Source organism: Squalius cephalus (assembly GCF_949319135.1).
Source record: "Squalius cephalus genome assembly, chromosome: 12".
In the NCBI taxonomy this organism is placed as follows: domain Eukaryota; kingdom Metazoa; phylum Chordata; class Actinopteri; order Cypriniformes; family Leuciscidae; genus Squalius; species Squalius cephalus.
The window spans coordinates 35,160,890-35,182,621 of NC_137133.1; the positions used below are offsets into that span (position 1 = coordinate 35,160,890).

General features: G+C 35.1%; 1 protein-coding gene and 1 long non-coding RNA gene across 3 annotated transcripts in view; both read left to right on the top strand.

Annotated features, from left to right (window-relative positions):
* slc24a4b (solute carrier family 24 member 4b) overlaps nucleotides 1-21,732 on the top strand; it is a 52,015-nt gene that overhangs the window by 17,936 nt on the left and 12,347 nt on the right. Inside the window, exons 3-11 of one of the 2 annotated variants that reach the window (XM_079888005.1) lie at nucleotides 2,018-2,094; nucleotides 13,789-13,863; nucleotides 14,079-14,163; nucleotides 16,433-16,536; nucleotides 17,269-17,343; nucleotides 18,159-18,184; nucleotides 18,279-18,332; nucleotides 19,434-19,525; nucleotides 21,218-21,387. In XM_079888005.1, the coding sequence (XP_079744131.1) occupies nucleotides 2,018-2,094; nucleotides 13,789-13,863; nucleotides 14,079-14,163; nucleotides 16,433-16,536; nucleotides 17,269-17,343; nucleotides 18,159-18,184; nucleotides 18,279-18,332; nucleotides 19,434-19,525; nucleotides 21,218-21,387 (758 nt within the window). Of the gene's footprint in view, nucleotides 1-2,017; nucleotides 2,095-4,874; nucleotides 4,909-13,788; nucleotides 13,864-14,078; nucleotides 14,164-16,432; nucleotides 16,537-17,268; nucleotides 17,344-18,158; nucleotides 18,185-18,278; nucleotides 18,333-19,433; nucleotides 19,526-21,217; nucleotides 21,388-21,732 lie in introns of those variants that run through there. The other variant, XM_079888006.1, reaches the window with a different exon arrangement.
* Nucleotides 6,569-7,716, top strand: LOC307168260. Its single transcript, XR_013822911.1, has 4 exons — nucleotides 6,569-6,969; nucleotides 7,073-7,146; nucleotides 7,245-7,527; nucleotides 7,642-7,716. It is a non-coding gene; the product is annotated as an uncharacterized lncRNA (long non-coding RNA).

The window sequence follows — 21,732 nt, forward strand, 5'->3', positions numbered from 1 at the left end:
GCTGCATTATCAGGATTATCCCCGTGGTGGGAAGAGCATGCTACTATAATACTTTTTGCAGCAGCGTGTTCATTGTGCAGTGTATGTGAATGCACTGAGTATCTGAATGACCTACTGTATTGTTCAGCACACAACCAGAGAACAGTGCTGTATCCCACAGTGCAATACACTCAACTTGACCTTGAAACAATATCAATGAGATTTATTTATTTATGTCTTTATTCTGTGCATCTCAGTTTTAGCATTTATTTATTTATGTCTTTATTCTGTGCATCTCAGTTTTATCATTTATTTATTTATTTATTTATTTATTCTGTGCATCTCAATTTTGTTGTTTATTTGTTTAATAATTATTTATTCTGTGCATCTCAGTTTTGTCATTTATTTATTTATTTATTTATTTATACTGTGCAGCTCATTTCTCTCATTTATTTATTTATTCTCTGCATTTATTTTTTGTCATTACTGTAGCTCTTTTATTTATTTATTTTGTTCATCTCAGTTTTGTCATTTATTAATTTATATTGTGCATCTCAGTTTTGATGTTTATTTGTTTAATAATTATTGCATCTCAGTTTTGTCATTTATTTATTTATTTATTTACTCTGTGCATCTCAATTTTGTCATTTATTTGTTTATTTTGTGTATCTCAGTTTATTTATTTACTTATTCTGTGCATCAGTTTTGTCATTTATTTATTCATTATCTATTTATTAATTCTGTGCATTTTTGTTTTATTATTTATTTATTTAACAATTATTTATTCTGTGCATCTCAGTGTTGTCATTTATTTGTTAATTTATTATTTATTTATTCTGTGCATCTCAGTTTATTTATGTAGTTGATCTCAGTTTTTGTTTAAAATTTACTAACAATTTCTGAATGAAAATTGTTTCCAAGTAAATCCTACACCAAAGTTTCTTCAGTCTAGTTAAAAGCATCTGCCAGTTGCATATATGTGCATGTAAATGTTCAGAATGGAATAAGCGTACTGCGGTATTTTGCACTGTTGTTGTTGTGTTGTTGTTGTTTAGTAGTAGGTAAGACAAAACTCATACAATATAAACATACATTTCTAAACATTTTAAACAGTAGCCTGATCAAATATGAGTCAAAAGATGCTAGAAATGTTTTATTTCCTGTTCATTTGTCACACTGAAAAAGGAAGGTGCATTGCATTGTGGGAGACAGTGTGTCATCAGTGCGCTCTGTTGTATATGTTACATAGAATCTAATTGAAAATGAAGAATAACTGCAATTTTTACAAAATTATACAGTAACTGGACCGCATCCACTGGATTACACGTGCAACATATTGACGTCATGCAAACAATGCATAGTTTACAGTATATACTGTACAGTATGCAGTACGCTACTCAATCCGTGATATACTGTCTATCTTCCCTGCTTGAGTATAACACACACACACACACACACACACACACACACACACACACACACACACACACACACACACACACACACACACACACACACACACACACACACACACTCACTCCCACATTTGCACTTACAGCTCAGACTGAACAAATCATTTCTGTAACCTCAGATATCAATGATATGTTTGGAAAACACCTGAGAACAAAAGATGTGAAGAGGACAACCAATGCAAACATGCCGTCAAAAGTGGCCTTTCAAACCCGCCTGAATGCAGAAAACCTTCCAGCCCGTGTTTATCTCTCTCTCGTCTCTGAGTTAGTCATTTTTGATGGCATTTATCTGTCTTCTTTCTCCAGTCCGTCTCGCTGTGAGCTGGAAATCTCTCCTCTGTTTATGCATCACCAACATTCATGAATAAGTTATTAATTCCTCCAGGTTTGTTAGATAAAAGATGAGGGCCAGATAAGTTGTTTTGAATCGTGGTACACGTGAAATTCTCTTAATAAAACTGATTTCTGAAACATTGACCTAGAACACTCCAGCAAACGCACAGCAACTCCACAACAAGCCTTGGATCAAATGCATGAATGTAAATGTGTGTTTGTGTTTTTTACAGCCATCCGTGAATTTCCAGACGATGTTTTCACCAATGCCGAACGCAAGAGCGGCGCTGTACTGCTACATATTATAGCGGTAAGAAAATCTGTTTGACTCTCTCTTTCCTCAGAACATCAACTGACTAGTCATTTTATTTTATTTTTAAGTTTTGTAAAGGAATAAAGAAGAGAATCATGGTAATGATAGGTCATGATTTAATAGCGTGCAGCTCTTTGCTGTTTCCAGCTGGATCTTACTGTGTGGGTTAATCTACTGGTAATATGACTAGATTTAACTCCATCACCCACGAGCAGCACAATTAAAATCTGCCGTGGTTATGTAACGCTGTAATGCTAATGCTCAGGTCTGAATTCTGCATTGATGTGTGGGATTTCTGTTTTCCTTTAGCGCCCCCTGTGGCTGGGATTGATCATGGAAATCTGTCTGGAATGCTGAGCTATAATTGATGCTTTGTGCCACTGTGAAATCATTTCTCATCAAGGGATTGATGCTTTTTATGTCTAAACAGTCAGTTAAATGCTTGTGAAAAGTCACTGATGGATGTTAGTGAGTTTCATTGTTGTTGATGTGTTTCTTCTCATGGCTTATTTACTGTAGCCTAGTTCTTAAGGCAAGGCCGTTGCTTTTTCATGCACAAGCTTACTTAACATGACTTCTTGAAGACTCGTACAAAGAAAATATACAAAATGTGCATTTATGTTATCTTATTGCACTTCAATATAGATTTCAATTATAATACATATCTTGAAAAAACGCAAGATTTAAAACTTCTGCAGATTTACATGCACCAAACTTTATCTTCTGAAGGTTTTTACAGCGGGGTTTCTTCATTTATTGTTCGCCTGAATTATATAAAATGATACTTTCTAAAAAATATGGTGAACATTTATTTTTTTCTGGCTGTTGACAGTATTTTCTATATTAATATAGAGTTGTAAAAATAGATCCAAAATCCACTTCCTTAAAAATCTTTAATGTCAACAAAATGAAACTTTTGAAATTTTAAACCCAATGTTCAGATTTCTGTTCTGGAGCTTTATGCAAATTAGCACATATTTAATTAGATAATGCATCATTGGCATATTTATACGAAAACTGTCTACATTTAAAATGTTCCCCTGGAGTTCACCAAATCAGGATTAAATTTAACCCTTTGTCAGTCAAATCGCACAATCAGTAGTGGCCAAAAGTGATGCTTGTGTTTAATGACCCTAAGTTCAATTAAACCATCAAAATATATTTGATATTTTCTTTAAAAAAAAAAAAAAAAACCTCAAACTACAGGCTTTATTATAAAAAAAAACCCCGCATTGATACAACATAATCAGTTATTCATATTTTGCTGGTTTTCTCTTGTTTTTGCATGCATTCATAATTTATTTTGTTCGACAGCCTGGCCAAAATTTGCACAATTTGCATTATCACAAAACAAAACAACTGACTACGAGCACAACTACACAATATACTCACAAAATCTTAATTCTTTTTGTATATATATTAGGGCTGTCAAACGATTAATCGCGATTAATTGCATCGAAAATAAAAGTTTGTGTTATATGTGTGTGTATGGAGTATAATTATTTTCTATATATAAATACACACACATGCATATATATTTAAGAAAAATGTGTTATTTATATATAAAATATTTATATATAATATAAATGATATATAATATAAATATATATACACAGTATATACATGCAGATATTTCTTAAATATATACATGCATGTGTGTGTATTTATATATAGAAAATAATTATTCACCGTACACACACATATATTATGTAAAAACAAACTTTTATTTTGGATGCGATTAATCGCGATTAATCGTTTGACAGCCCTAATATATATATATTTATATATATTTGAATATAGAGTAAAGATACCAATTTTCCTAGCCTGGACATCACTTTTGACCAGTTGAAAACAGCACGTCTGATTATAGAGGTGGAACAAGTAAACTGTGATGTTTTAGTCTAAATAACTAATATAATGGATACGACCCATGTTATTATGCTGTCTGAAGGTCATCATGGTATTTGCTTGCATTAACTTTGGCTTCATAATGTGGATAAATAGAAGCTTTTATTGGGTGGGCGGCTCATTAAGCTCGATGAGGAAAGGTTTGCAGTGAATCCAGATGTGATCCAGAGGTGTGCAGTCAGGCCTGGAGCGCAAGGACACATTGTGCATTCACAGGAGAAACGGGTTCAGTGGAGGAAAGACCTGACAGAGATGATAAACAGCAGTGAACAGTTGTGTGTGCCTCTCAGAGGAAGCTTTCATGGCTCAGAGGTTTGCTCTCACATGGTTCTCTATTTCACAGACATGAAAATAAACACATTGGGTCAATAGTTGACGTTCAGAATTGCAAGCGTGACACAGGCTTCTTGCTATTAGTATCATATCTGCTGATAAAAGCAATTATTTTCACTATTATATTCTGTCAATCAAAAGTGTGCGGAAAAATGCGTCCAGACTGCAACTACTGTGTGATGAAAATATCTCTTGTTGAATTTAGGGAAAGTTAACTTGACAATAACGCATTAACAGTTAAAAACAGAAGCAGTTTAAAACTATTTGACACTGTGAATCAAACGTAGTTAAAGGGTTTCCAGGTTCGCTACACTATTAATCGCATGCAATAATCGCAAAGAGGCGAGCTTTGTGCTTTACTTCCCATAATATACAAAGTAGGCCTATCAGCTTTCCAATTCTGTCCATTTTAAACAATAAATGGCGTTTCGACGCTTTTAAATGTCACGTGACAGATCAGCTCAAGCGGAGTCTTGATGTGACTTCCACTTTAGTCTTCCACTTTAATACACTTTAAACTTCCACTTTAATACAAGTTGTATCTCTAAAAACATGCATGGATATCAGAAGGTATGTTGAAAGATGCAGTAGCTCACTGAAATAAAACATGTCTCATGTAATTGCTTAATCAGTTTCAAGTTTCAACCGCGAAAAATGTTAATAAAACAGCTTGTGGACAATGTGTCACTTATTTACCTCAGGAAAATTATCCAGTGTTCATTCATATTTCGTTAGTTTGATATATATATATACAGCGGGGGAAATAAGTATTGAACACGTCACCATTTTTCTCAGTAAATATATTTCCAAAGGTGCTATTGACATGAAATTTTCACCAGATGTTGATAACAACCCAAGGAATCAGTACATACAAAGAAACCAAAACAAATAAGCTCAGAAATTAAGTTATGTGTAATAATGTGAAATGACACAGGAAAAAAGTATTGAACACATGAAGAAAGGGAGGTGCAAAAAGGCATGGAAAGCCAAGACAACAGCTTAAAACTATTAGTAATTAAAAAGCAATCCAGCCCCCTGTCCGTGCAAATTAATAACAGCTGGTTCAGTCCCAACGGATGGCCTACAAAAAGGTCTCATTGCCAAGGTGTCACACAAGACACATCTCATGATGGGTAAAAGCAAAGAGCTGTCTCAAGACCTTCGCAACCTAATTGTTGGACAACTCTTCTGATTATTCTTTTCACTCCTCTATCAGAAATCTTGCGAGGAGCACCTGGTCGAGGCAAATTTATGGTGAAATGATTGTCTTTCCACTTCCGTATTATGGCTCCAACAGTGCTCACTGGACCATTCAGAAGCTTAGAATGGTGCCTATAACCAATGCCATCATTATGTGTTGCAACAATTAGGTTGCAAAGGTCTTGAGACAGCTCTTTGCTTTTACCCATCATGAGATGTGTCTTGTGTGACACCTTGGCAATGAGACCTTTTTGTAGGCCATCATTTGGGACTGAACCAGCTGTTATTAATTTGCACGGACAGGGGGCTGGATTGCTTTTTAATTACTAATAGTTTTAAGCTGTTGTCTTGGCTTTCCATGCCATTTTGCACCTCCCTTTCTTCATGTGTTCAATACTTTTTTCCTGTGTCATTTCACATTATTACACATAACTTAATTTCTGAGCTTATTTGTTTTGGTTTCTTTGTATGTACTGATTTCTTGGGTTGTTACCAACATCTGGTGAAAATTTCATGTCAATAGCACCTTTGGAAATATATTTACTGAGAAAAATGGTGACGTGTTCAATACTTATTTACCCCGCTGTATATATATATATATATATGTGTGTATATATATAAACAGTAGAGAAGAGCTTATTTACTGTTCATTATATGTATGCTTGAATAAATATGTCATGAAGACAACTATGTACAACCGAGTTGCAAACATTTCAGTTTTTATTTTGTCTGAAAATAAATAGCTGTTGGATTTAATAGCTCTGTTGTTAATTTTAACCCCTAATATTATAGCAATGTCCCAAATGAGAGGATTCCCCCCTGTAGGCTATAGTTTATTTGGGAGAGGCAGGGGTGTAATTTGTGTGGGGGGGGGGGGGGGTGTTGGGGGGAGATAACCCCCCCCAATATTTAAATCTATGCATTACAACCCCCCCCCCCCAATATTTATACACTGTAAAAAATGATTGATGCGAAAAGTTGTACAAATGAGGAAATACATGTTGGCTCAACATAATGGTTGTGTCAAAAAAGAAAAAATATGTTTGGTCAATGATTGCATGATTTCCATGACTGTACTACAAAATGTTCATCAAGAGAAAATAAATAATTGTGTTCACAGAACTTTTAACGTTGCACAAAAAATATTATGTTGGCCGAGCAAGAGGGAACAGCGTCAATCGTCTGAGCATGCGCAAAGAAGCGCGACGAAACTTTTTTCACAGACGCCATTTTCTTTGACTCACGATGCAAGGCATACGAGGAGGGAAAACACAGATATTTAGTGTTTTATCGCATTTATAACATTATATTGTTTTATTACAATATGTATGTGCTGTAAATGGCTAAATCGTTCTCAGAAAGGCATTTTCGTTGACGCGCGATGCGGAGCAGACCAGGGTGAGGTTGCTTTTAAACAGAGAAACGACGAAAGTAAGTGTTTTATCTAATTTACAATATGTATTTTATAACATATTGATTTATAGAGAAATTTAAATGCTCTGTGTGCTTAAACGAGCTGAAACCTTTCTCAAAGGCGACATCTTTGACTCAATACGGAGCTGACGACGAGAAGGTTTGCTTGTAACGTTAACAGGGAAAACACCGAAAGTAAGTGTTTTTAACCTAATTTACAACATGTATTTCATGGCATTATATTGTTTTATAACGATATTTATGTGATGTGTGCGCCTAAACCTTTGTCACAGACTAACGTTAGGCCCTGTATCTTCTTTGACTCGTGACGCAGTGCAGACACGGAGTTTGCTTTTAACGGTGAAAACACAGAGTAAGTGTTTTAACTCATTTACAATATGTATTTTATAATGTTATTTTGTTTTATGACAATATTTGTGATGTGCAAATATCATAATGTATTTATCCTCAAACCATATTTTACTTTCGTTTGCCAGCACACCTAACTTATCTTAACTGAAACCTAACGTTAACTGAAACCTAACGTTAACTGAAAAACAAATTTTCTTAGAATGTGTAAGTAATTCTTTAAGATTAAATGTTTATGAAAATGTATTTATCAGATTCAATTTTGGTTGATGTTTGGATATGCTTTCATGTTTAAATGTATTTGCTATTTGTGTTTGCTAGGAGCATTTCCATGCTGCACCAAGTGGTTAAGGCTAACCAGGCTTGGTCTTTAAAGGCTGTGCAGACTAGAACCTGGTGAGGGTCAGATTTTACAGATAACATTTGAGATAATCATGTGCATAAACATTTAAAAAAAGCTTTGTTGCTATTTGGTATAACTAGATTTTTTGTGTTTCATAACAGTCATTTTGAATTTGTCCAGTCAAATTACTTTACAAAAGTTACTTTTCCTTTTCCTTAAATAAAATTAGTTTTCAAACCAATTGTTTTCATGATTTGACAGGTAGATGTTGTCTTGCTTTTTTAATTTTAGACTCAACTGACTGGGAAATCTCTGCCCATCACCTGCCTCCAACATCACAAAGCCACAAGAAGGGAACAAAGATTCTTCCGTCAGCTGACTATTTAGTGAGATTTCTTAAGGTGCGTGTCTAAATTTATTCCTAAAGGGTTAGTTCACCTACAAATGGAAATTATGTCATTACTTACCCTCATCTCGTTCCAAACATGTAAGACTTTCTTTCATCTTTACAACACAAATGAGGATATTTTTAATGAAATCTGAGAGCTTCCTGTCCCTCCATTGACAGTCTACGCAAATACCACGTTCAAGCCCCATAAAGGTGTAAAGGTACATCATTAAAGTACTCCATGCGACTCCAGTGGTTTAACATACATTTTATTAAACTACGCGAGTGCTGTGTTTGCAGCAACAAAACATTTACCACTTAATTTAGAAAATATAAATTTCCAACATGCGTTCATGAGAACATTACGAGTTGTGCATGTTGTTGATGCGAAAGCAGATGTTGTTAAGTGAGCGTGCATCGAAGATTAATAATTAGTACATAAAGTTAAGTTTTTTGTTGTTGTTTTTTTGTGCAAACAAAGCACTCTTGTTGCTTCATAAAAAAAAAATTGAGGTTAAACCACTTGAGTCACATGATTACTTATGATTTCCTTTATACCTTTCTGTGGCTTTGGAAGTGATAGTTGAATAGGCTGTCGATGAAGGGACAGAAATTTTAAAATATCATCATTAAGTGTTCCAAAGATGAGCAAAACTCTTACTGGTTTGGAACAACATAAGGGTGAATAATTAATGACAGAATTTATATTTTTGGATGAATTAAGTCTTTAATTTACTTGGAAATCAGTAAATTCAAGTCTTAATCTAACCAAAATAGTTTATTGTTTGAGTCACGAAAGTCTAAGATGATTGAACTTTTTCCACCATAAACTTGCTGTATTTATAAAACACAAATATTAATTGTAAATGGTCTGGTTTTGTGTTGTCTACTCTAGGGAACCAGCACTACAGGATTTTTCGAGAAAGTTGGATCTGCACAGCCTTTCCTTCTCTGTGAAACAACTATGCACTGAACTTTACTGTTAGCAATTGGACACAACTGATCCACTCGTATCCTGCAACTGTTTTTCATCTGTTGAATGTTGTTGCTGTACTGTTGCAAAGTCGAAGGTATTGACTCAACTTCACTGACACAGGACTTACATTCACTGACATGTACAGGACTTGAAGTATTACAGAGATAACAGACCATTTGATGAGCAGCTTTCACATAATTCTGATGGCAGAAATGTCTATATTTTGCCTTCATTTATTTTAAAAGTTAACCTATGATGTAAAGGGACTTGTTTGTTAATAAAAATTAGTTTGTTAAAACAACTGTTTGCATTTTGCCTTTATTTTTAACATTACAATGAACAGAATTCTACTATGATCCCAGACTAAGGTTACATTTTAACTTTCTGGATTGTTTTGATGTGCATTCATTGTTATCAATAGGTTAAATGCTTTGCTTTTATTTCTGAAAAGATTCCTTTTGTCAAAAAGCACATCTCATAAATACAAACTCAATTTGAGTCAAATGTAACACTCCTGAAATGTATATATGACTCCCTCCATTTTGGAGTTAAAATAACACTTCTGAAAGTGTGAAATATGCACATTACTAACGGAATACATTTTAACACTGTAAGTGTAAGTTACTGAGTTTCATTTTGTAAAGCAGATATTTGTTTTTCCAGTACAGCTATTGACTAAGAGTGATATGCCATGCTATTTTATTAGCATGACAGACAAGTTCATATGGATTTAAATAAATACATAAAATGTACTTTATCAGAGCATAGTGTGTTATTTATTTGAAATAACGAAAAATAGATTTTTTGACCAACATTAATGAAAAATAGACTTTTTGGCCAACATGAAATATTTAATTAATACAACATTTTATTTCAATTTGAGTCTGCTTGTTGGCCCAACAAGCTATGTTTAGTCAACAGAAAATATTTAATTGACACAACATTCTATTTCAAGCTCAGTCTACATGCAGGGGTAGTCAGCACAACACAAAGAAGTTGGTTTCTGCAACTTAAATTGGGCCAACTAAAAATTTTAGGTGCAACGGGTCACTAGAAATTTTTATGTTGGAGAGGCATATTTTTTTTTACAGTGTACCATGATCACATGAAAAATATGCAGACCCAAACTTCAACCCCCCAATGTTCAAACCAAATCTACGCCCTTGGGGAGAGGTCAAACTATCTGCAGGATATTTGTTTCTGGATGATTGGATATCGGTATCGGCAGCGAAATCTAGAATCGTACATCTCTAATATGTTTGTGGTGGTAATAAACCGTAGTAGGCCACTGAAAGACTGAAAGGAGCGATAGAGTTTCACGTCTGTGATATTATTTTACAGGTATATAGGCCTACACATCAATAGCTATTGTGTATAGCCTACAATAGTACTGTTTATTAATATTTTGATATTTTCAGCTTTCTAGTTCACTTAATTTTTTTTGTAATATTATGTGCTTTTGTCATTTTCTTGTTTTGTATAATATTTCCATTTAGCTTTAATTTATTATTACTTTAGTTTTAGTACATTTAGTACTTCAACACATTTTATTTCAATATTTCAAATTTTCACGTTACATCTATCAAGCCTATATCTAATTATCGTTCAGCTTTATTTTAATTAATGAACACAGTTTTTAATTGTTAAAAATACTGATAAACATTGACAGCTTAACCAATTTTTACTAACTTCAAGGGTTACTTAAAGCACATAGAGTTACCTAAAGCACATAAAGCACTAAGAGTTACTTAAAGCACATAAACCACAAATCAAGCCAAAAATAAAAACATTTAGCTTAAACTTAGCATTGCTTGTGATGTTCCTCATTTTTAACTTGCTTTGGATAAAAGCATCTGCTTTCAAATGCATCAAATGATTAAATGTAGATGTAATGTAATGAATTGCACTAAAGTTTGACACTTCCGCACAAAATCGAGCATGCATAGTTAATAGCATTAGCATTCACATACTTGAAGTATAAAATTAATGTTGACGGCATAGCTCTGATCTTTCGGTCCAGGAGAGTTTGATGAGAAATTACCTTTGATTTGTCAAATCTGAGCTCAGTTTATAAGACCTCTTTGCAATCATTGTATAAAGGAGGGAACACCCAAAACATGAACAATTACAGACCTATCTCAATAATTAATAGTACTGTGAAAATTTTTGAGAAAATGATCTTCGATCAATTATCTAACTATCTCTCTCATAACAATTTACTATCTCAATGCCAGTCAGGTTTCAGGAAACACTTCTCAACTACCACTGCTCTTTTGAAATTTACAAATGATATATTTTGTACTGGTGCCATCTTTTTAGATCTTACAAAAGCATTTGATTTAGTTGATCATTATCTGCTCCTGGATAAATTATATTCAGTTGGCCTTTCCCGTTCATCTCTTCTTTGGTTTAACTCATATTTCCATCACCGCCGCCAGTGTGTGCCCTTCAGGGGCAGTCAGTCGAATTTTACAGGTGTAGATAAAGGCATACCCCAGGGTTCTTTGCTTGGGCCTTTGTTATTTTCCATTTTTATTAATGACTTGCCACTCTGCTGTTCAGGATGTGACATTCATCTTAATGCAGATGATACAATTATATATTGCTCCAAACCAAATATTCCCGACATAAATTATTCTTTACAACATGACTTTGATTCTGTACAGCAGTGGCTGTCATTTAATAAACTCCTGCTGAATAAATCAAAATCTTACTGTATGCTTTTCCAGAAGAAAGATAGAAATCTAGAGCCACTTCTCCTCTAGAGCCAAACGAAAAATTTAAATATCTCGGTGTTTGGCTAGAAACTGATCTTTCATTCAAAGCTCATGTACACACGCTTAACAACAAACTTAGCTTTCGTCTTAAAACATTATATCAATCGATAGACTGCTTTAACTTTCAGGTTAGGAGAAGAATAGTCTCTCAGTTGTTGCTATTCTGTGGTGCGTTTCCCGAAAGCATCGTTAGCCAACTATGGTCGCAAGTTCCGTCGTTATCAACATAGTTCAACGATTTGGTGTTTCCCGAAACCATCGTTCCAACGAACGTTCGCAAACAGCATCGCAAACTTGTGTGTTTGGAACGACAGCTCTCGATCTGTGGTTAGAAGCATAGTTTCTAGTTTACATGAGATGTAGACTGAATAAATCCTTACCTTTAGCAAAATAAGCAAGCTGACATTCAGTACAACCCGTGTTATTTATTTAGAACAAATGTCATTTACGTCTTTTAGTTTGTCAAGAGATTTAAAGCACCGTTTTTGAAGACTGCGCATGTGCGAACGTGCTCTACTATGTAAGAACGAGCCAAGTATTGAGTCTGGTAATAAAGCAAAATAACTGAGAAAAATTTGAAATGGTCTTCAGATGCCATGTCTGTAACTTATATGACAAAATCTAGCGTTAATTCGATCTCAAACAGATTAATTAAAATAAGTTATTACTCCACCACGTGCGAGACGTCATAAACCAACGTGGTTGAACGATACTTTGCGACATACGGTTTCGGGAAACAGACTCGTGACTACTGTAGCTAGTTGATTTCTCCAACGATGCATCGTACTATGGTAGTTAAGCAGCGAGCTATATAGTTGTACGGGAAACGCACCCCTGGACTATGCAGATATTATATATGCTAACACTACTGCCACTTGTCTACACTCTCTTGATGTGGTATACAACAGCCTGTGCCGATTCGTCCTTCGCTGCCCCTATAGGACACATCATTGTGTGATGTATGAACAGCTGTCCTGGCTTGCACCCTCAGCCAGAAGACAATATCATTGGCTTCAGCTCCTTTTTAAATGTATTTACTTTCAATATCCATATAATTTATCCCAATATTTAGTGCCTTACAGTTCACAATATAGCCTTCGTCACAATGAACAGATTTTCTTTACTGTCCCTAGAGTTAAGAGAGAAATTGGGAAATGTGCTTTCTGTGTTAGAGCCCCTTGTGACTGGAACAGCCTTCCTGCATCCAATCACTCGCTTATGTCTTTTCCTCTGTTCCGAACTGCTTTGTTAACACATCTTCAGAATACTTGTCTGTGTTTCTAGCATTTCAGATTTAGCATCGATATGTGTCATGTTATGTATGTGTGTATATATGAATGTTCTTATGTATATATATATATGTACATATATAGTGATGTTAACTTTGTCAGTTATATTTGGGATTATTGTGTTATATGTAATATGTTACACCAGTTGTTCTCAAATATCTCACACCAAATACGCCTCTTAAAACGCTTGACTTCCAAAGCACCTTCATGCTGAGTCCTAGATTAAAAAGGTTTTACTTAAAAGGGGTATACAATAAAATGTGTTTAGTGGTATACGTACCACAGTTTGGGAACCACTGTGGCTTACTTTACTCCATCTGTGATAGGTGGGGATAGTGAGAGCTTGTGTGGGCGTGCGTGTGTGTCCGTATGGTGTGTGTGAATGTGTGTGAGTGCGTGCGCTAAGTTTTTTTTTGTTGTTGTTATATTATTATTTTATTATTATTATTATGATTTTTTAGTTTTATTTGATTGTATCTACTCTGTTGTTCTGCTGATCTATGTTGTTTGGACATGATCCTGAGGACCCCCATGAAAACGAGATGTTTCATCTCATAGGGTTGATCCTCTAATAAATCTCTTCTGAAGCTCTAGAAGAGTCTGTCTTTTTCACAGCAGAATTGATCTAATTGTTATCTTGGAGAAATGAAAGAAATCTCTTAGTCTGACCATGATCTTCTGTTGTCTTCCTACAGGCTCTCTACATGTTCCTGGCCCTGGCGATCGTGTGCGACGACTACTTTGTGATGTCTCTTGAGAAAATCTGCGAGGTAGGATTGTTCAAATCCCACAGAAACGATCCCAATGAATTCCCCTTTCATCTGAGTAATACCGCGGTACAATGAGAGCAGAATCCGCACTGTTCTTCCTCTGACCCACTTGGAGGCTTTCAGAAGCTCATAAAACACACTGCTCCAGTTTTGGGTGGGGTTTGTGCCAAAGGCTTTGCTGGATGTGAAGCATCTGCTGTTCTTGTGTTGTGCAGAAGCTGAATCTGAGCGAGGATGTGGCTGGTGCCACGTTCATGGCGGCGGGGAGCTCAGCGCCAGAACTCTTCGCATCTGTTATCGGTAAAGTCACAGTCACAATCATCACACATTGTTCACTGCAAAAAAATTGTTATTCCTCAGTGTTTTTGTCTTGTTTTCCAGTACAAATATCTAAACATTCTTCAATCAAGATAAATCTACCTGACCAGCAACATGAATTTCGATTATGTCTTGTTTTCTGAAACCTGTATCAAAATTAAATGAGTTTTTGCTTAAAAGAAGAAAAAAAAAATTAGTCATTGGGGTCAGAAAAATAATCTTGTCTTCCCTTTGAATTAAATTTGTTTTTTGGTTATCTATTACAAAGCTCTTTACAGTCTTGATTTTGTTTTTAGGCTCTACTAGAACAGGTTTTCATGTTTGAATGTTCAAAAAACATAATTTCCCCCATATTCTCCATTGTTGCAGCTCGTCTCTTCCCAGTCTGTCAGTGGCTGGGTTTCCATTCAAACATGAAGGGAATCTTTTCAAAGTTTCCATGGAGTGCGTGTGGTCAAAGAGCCTGGAAATCCAGACCTAAATCTGAAAGATTAATGGTCTGGCGTCGACTAATGTAAATCGGCCAGCTCGAGGGGCGGCACCAAGCATGCATTTGAAAATCTCACTGCATGCAATTGGGTAACACTACGACCAATCACAACAAGCCCCATACACTTAGCTACCAGCGGAGCTAACTGGGAGATTAGACTCTCGCCGTATCCGGACGGCAAAACAGCAAAAACACCCTTCTTGCAAAGGAAGGATTCGAGCGGCGTCTTCTGTTCCTCTTTTAGATAAAAAGCCAAGTCTAACTCGTTCATTGTAGCGGCCAAAGCCGTTTTAAACAACTGGTGTTCATCCACAGCCATCTTGCAATGTTTACTAATGACTTCGATGTCACAGCGCTGTCGTCATCTTTAGCTCGCCTCTGGCCCGCCTATATCAGATAACCCGATGTGATTGGTGCAGCTCAGATCGAGGGGCATATTTAATGAGCATCATTACTCAATGCCAGAGTAAACTCGCTGAGCAAATTCAACTTGTGCTCTCACAAGAACAACCTTGCAACATGGAGACTAACGTCCTGGTAAGTTGGAAATAGAAAGTCTTGTAAGAAGCAAAAGCGAGTGAGAAACACAAACTGCTTTATGGCAATTGGACATAAACACCGAATACATACATTGTGTATTCCCCACCTCGGTAGACATAGCTCCACACGATAAAGTTGGCCGGCTCCGATAATAACAAATGCACATGAGCAGCGGTAGAAAGGGGGAGAAGGGTGCCGCAAGTGAGTTTTTTTTTTATGACAGTGTTGTGAAATATACGCCCCACAACTGTAGGGGGAAATTGTTGAGAAAACATGCGACAACAAAAGTGAAAATCAGCGGAAGAAATGGCTAAGTTGCCCTTTAATATTGGGTCAGAAAACAAGATGAGTAACCCACGCAAGCCTATACTCTTATTACTGAGCTGAGCCAAATGATCCAGTTCGGTTCCCTAAAAAGAGCCGGAATTCCCATCATGAGGAAACAGCCGGTCAGTCACATGGGTTTAATGTGCGCTACGTCAGAATTTATTCGGCAAATGCGTTTCCATTTCCCATTATTTGCATTAACTGTTTTTTGCACAAGGCAAAAACCACCTCAAGCGAGCATAAAACTTTTGCGAATTAAGGGATTTCTTTTTTTATTTGGCATTTCCATCACTCGTTTCTGATGCGATACTTCAGTATGCTCATAAAAACAGGGTGATGGAAACATAGCTAGTAACGCTCTGTTTAGTTCCTGTCTCTATGAAGCTCCTCCTTCTGAAAAGCACACTCTGCTCTGATTGGTCGGCTGGAGCAGTGTGTTGTGATTGGTCGAGCGCTACGAGTGCGTTTGGGGAAATGTCCCGCCCCTTACCATAACCGCCAGTTTAACACACTACTAACTAACTCAACCAGGCCCGCCCCTTTATTCTGCGTATGAATTATTTAAATGAGGAATATTGTGACGTGTTTGTTCCCGGAAGAAACTCAAGACTACAATGGAGGCGTTTCAGGAGTTCAGAAACACTGACACTGATATAGAGAAGAACTCCCTCTGGAGGGACTTTGTGCTTTGAAACTTTGCAGAACTTTTCAGAAAACAAGACTTTCTTGAAAAAAATAACTTTGCTTGTCAAGTAAATCTATCTTCTTTTAAGAAATGTTATTATTTGTCCTGGAAAGGAAGAACGTCATTTTTTGCAGTGTTCCTCCTGAGATTATTTGTGTTCAGATTTGAGCAAACCCCTAAACTGAAAAGTTAAACTTTTGTGTTTTCAGGGGTCTTCATCACTCACGGCGATGTTGGAGTCGGAACTATCGTCGGTTCTGCCGTCTTCAATATCCTCTGCATCATAGGAGTTTGTGGGATTTTTGCCGGGCAGGTGTGTGTATGTGTGTGTGTTTGTGTGTGTGTTTCTTCTCCAACAGTAAAGTCAGCAATATTTCAAAATTTTTCAAAATAAGAAAACCATCTACATAAGAGTGCATTAAAGAACTCAGCACCAAAACACTGATATGAAGAATAGACTTGAAGAACCTCAAAAAACATAAAATGGTTCTTGATAAGATGATGGTTCTTTTATGAAAGTGTTTGAAAGAACAATTTAGGGATCTTGATTTGTTTTAAGAATAAACTTTGTTTCTTTTTTTTTTTTCTTTTTTTTTTGGTCAGGTTCAATGCATTTGCCAAAATGTGCTGCGTTGAATAATATATAGTATCTCATTATATAATGCACTCAACTTGACCTTCTATTTCCAGAATGATTTTTTCTCTCTCTCTTAAGATCAACTGCATTTAAAAAAAAAAAAATAGATTTAACTTAGATTTTTCTTGGCTCATATTTATTATTCTTATTGGATCTCCAAAAGGTTTTCATACAAAATATGATTAAACTTGCATTTGTTTTTATTTCTGAGATAATAACTGGAGGCCTTGCTGCATGTATTGTGGCATTTATATATTGAACCATGTATCATTTCATATTGTTTAACATTGTTGTTTTGTTTTTTTCTTTTTGTAAATCGCAGGTCATATTCAGTGCACACTGTTCATTATTCTCTAGCTTTGTGTATTCATGTATTGATTTAACAGTAGTGTGTGTTGATGTCTGTAGGTGGTCTTACTAACCTGGTGGGCTGTTTTCCGTGATTCTTTCTTCTACATATTGTCTGTAGTTGCTCTGATTGTGGTGAGTCTCAGATGAAACACACTGTAACAACATCATCCTGTAATGCAGGCTTCAGGCATGTGATTAGATAAAGACAAAACAAAAGAGGAAAATCTGACCCAATGGGCAATTATTATGATTAATAAATGTTTAATTTAATAGATTACTATTGCAACAATACATACAATTAATTTTTTTTTAAACATATGTAAAAAAACAAACAAAAAACCCCCCAGATATATATATATATATATATATATGTATATATGTTGTAATAAAATTATTAATAGAATTGTTGTTATTATTATTATTAACAATAATTATTATCATCATTTTTTTATTTTACAGAACAACAGTTAAATTACAATTAGGTTGTCTTGATTACTTTGCGCTCAAACGTTGAACCATTATTTTGGCTGACACCTGCAGGGAGACCTTAACGCTTCTCTTTGTTGACAACAGCAGATTTCTAAATCATTCTCATTATGAATTTGGGAAGAGGGTTGGCGTGTGTAGTGTTCCCAAATGCAAATTCTTAGAGACTTAAACACACATCACTTGCAGAGTAGCATTTACTGTGAATCGTAACTGTAAATGAACACGTTGCTGTGCTTTTCTCTGAAGCATGCGATCTCTTTAGCAGTTTATTTAGTAATTGTTTAAGGCCATTTTGTGATTTTAATCATCTTACAGTAACTTCCTCCGTAGGAATATCTGCACTAAAGTATCTAATAATATGGGATATGTATTAGTTTTTGATATTGAATATTACAGTTTATTTAGCTTTTTGTAAGACTGTAACTGCACTGATTATCTTTTTGTTTGAATTCAATCAGTTCATCTATGATGGAAAGATTGTGTGGTGAGTCTCTTTTCGTTTTCCTCTCTTTTCTGATTTTTGTACAACTGATCTGACGTCTGGTTTTGATTGTATAAATCTGTCTTGTGTGTTTTAGGTGGGAGAGTCTGGTGCTGGTGCTCATGTACGTTGTATATATCCTCATCATGAAGTGAGTATTCTTCACAGGCATATCATACACACACACACACACACACACACACACACACACACACACACACACACACACACACACACACACACACACACACACACACACACACACACACACACACACACACACACACACACACACACACACACACTTGCAGAATAGAGTGAAGTTCAAAATTAGGACTAAAACAAAATATTGTGATTTATGTTCAAAAGTCTTGGGGTCAGGAATTTTTTTTGTACTTCAGGAATTTATTCCAAATTGATAGTAAAACATTTATTTATTTCTACTAAAGTTTTCCATTTCTGTAACACGCTATTAATAATTAGTTAAGCATTAGTAAACAGTTAATTCGTCATTTATAAAGCATTAATAGACATTAATAAGCAGTTTATAAATACAGTTATAAATGCTTTATTCTTGATTTAAAAGCATATCTGTAATGTGTTTAATAATTGTATTTTCATACTTTATTAATGATAAATGAATCATTTCTAAATGAAGTATAGCATTATTTATAAAGCAGTTATTTAGGTGTTGTCATTGATTCATAAGATCACTTAGAAATTGTAAGTAATGATTAATAAACTGTTTAAATACATCTTATTATTCAGACATATAGTAATGGTTACTTAGTGTGTTAATAAATGCTTTATTAACATATTTCTACTGTAATTCAGGGTTAATTCAGGTAGTTATAAAGCATTTAGTAGTGGTCAGTGAACTATTTGTGTGAGCTCATCTAAAGTGAGGACTAGTTATGCCTTGTAAAGCATTTATAAAGGAGATTTTCTGTTTTGCACTGTATTTATTTTTTTTTTTTTTTTGAACAAATAAAAGCAGCCTCGGTGACCAGAAGAGACTTCTTCCAGAATCAATCTTACCGACCCCAAACTTTGGTAGTGTATCGAATATAAAAAAATGTAATAATGAGAACTATTTGCAATCAGTGAAGTGGATAAGTATCTTGATGTTTTTAACTCTGGTCATACCAGTGCGGTGAATGTTGGCACTCAGGACCAAAACTCTCATGTTGTAATATAACCTGTGGATGCTCCTAATCAAGCCTCTTTTGTTTTGGATCTGTGTCTCTATTAGATTTAATTCCAGCTTGCAGAAGTTTTTCACAAGACGGAGCGATAAGAATGTTGCCAATGGAAACGCAGCGGCCGGCAGTGAACTGGAGGACGGTAAACACAGTTTAGACTGTAAATGGGATGATCCGTCTGTCCCGCTGCTGGGTCCAGGTAAGACTAAACAGACAGACAGGCTTTAAAAACTCCCATTTATCGCAAAAAAGTTTTTACACTCGCATGAGGTGGTTTTTGCACTGCACTGGAAGCAGTTTTTGCGCATTTCCAGGTCACCTGACGTAGATGACGCGGTGTGTTTGGACAGATTACGAGACAGAGTTCTTTATTAAATTCATAATAGACAAAATATTTACAGGAATAATGGATTCTAAACCTCAAAGAAATGCCACAATCAAGACCTCGAAGCAGAAATGAGGGAGAAACACCCAGAAACACCTCATATGTGCCGCTCTCAAGTATAATAAGGGTCGTTCCTTACCATTAACGCTTGGAAAACATGCATACATCTCCTTCCATTAATAATAATGGCTAGTGCAGTGGCTGAGATATAGTACATAAACCAACCAACGTCCGTTGCCATGATTTTTGGAATGATTTTACTTATCGCGAGAGGAAAAAAGGAAGTTTTAGCCGCATAACATCGGTTAATGGAAACGCCGTCATTTCGCAATAGTTTTTTGTCGACATTTAGAAAAAAATCGCAAAAGTTTTGTGCAAATCTGTAATGGAAACGCGCCTAGTGACTTTACTTGAATTTCTTTATAAAATGTCCAGTTCTGCAAGTACTAAATACAGTCAGTTATGCTACAGACATCTAAAAATAAAGATTATAATCTTTCTGGGGTAACTTATTTTTTTTAAAAATTTTATTAAAAATGCTGTTCATACATAGTGACTTGATTAATGTTTTCAATTACTGAATTACATTTTAAAATATATTTATGCACATTTTAAATTTTAAATGATATATTCTAAAAACGTATGTAATTATTTTCATATAGATAGATAGATAGATAGATAGATAGATAGATAGATAGATAGATAGATAGATAGATAGATAGATTGCATAATGAAGAAATACAATTCTTATTAAAAAAGCTTTTATTATTAATTTAAAAAAAGCAAGCAATATATATATTTTTTTTAAATTTAAAACAATCTTAAGCAATTATGCATAATCTTGTATTATTAGTTATCTTATTTTTTTATTGCCATTTTTGCCAGTGACGTTAGTTTTGACAAGGTTAGTTTAGGTTGTTAAATATCAAGAAAAAAGCAACATACGAAAGCAACATGAAAACAAAAATGACATTTAAAGAGTTTGGTGTATTTTACATATAGATTTCTTGGACGTCTCGATCTGAGATTTTCTTATTTATTGGACATGCTCTGAAAAGCTGAATGTATCTGTGTATCTGTCTTTGCGAGAGGAGAGCTCTCCTGCTTCAGTATTAAAGCAGATTCGAGAGGCGTTTGTTTTTCCAGCTCTTGACATCTCAGCACTTTTTCCTCTTTCTGCTTCTGAGAGGTACAGTAACTATCACTTCTTCTCTTCACTCCCTCCATCAGTATCTTCACCTTTAACCCTGCCTGTCTGTTTAGTCTTACTAAACCTTTCTGCATGAACTATAGTCTGCACACTCTTTTTCTGATGCAAACATCTAAGAGATAGCAGAGGAAATGTTTCATATAAGAGCTGAAACACGTTATTTTAGAATATCAAGAAAGAATATCAGTCATAATTTGCTCTGTGTGTTTTTTTATATATATTTGATTGGCTTTCTCAAGTCAAGTCCAGTAAGATCTACAGCCGAGGTTCAGTGGTAATGGTTGATGAAATCATCAACGCCAGTCCTACGAATTACCGTTTCCCTGAGGCGGGTCTGCGTGTGATGGTCACCAACCACTTCGGCCCCAAGACTCGCCTGCGCATGGCCAGCCGGCTCATTATAACCGAGGTACAGACGCCCGACTGTACAGACCACACTGTGAGACAGCAAAAACATATTAGCAGCTGAATTAAAGATGTGAAAGGGTGATTCTTACAAAACTTAGCAAGAAATGACGCCAAAATAAATCAATTTAAATGTTTTTATATTTCATAATTATTATTTTATTCTATTTTTTGTATTATTGACAATCAAAGAAATATAAAATCTTAAAAAGTTAAAAAGATATCCAGACATTTCTTTGTGAGATATTTTAAAGGGTTAGTTCATCCAATAATGAAAATTCTGTCATTAATAGCTTATGCACGCCTTATTGAATAAAAGTTAGCAAGTTTTAAATATAAACTTTATAGT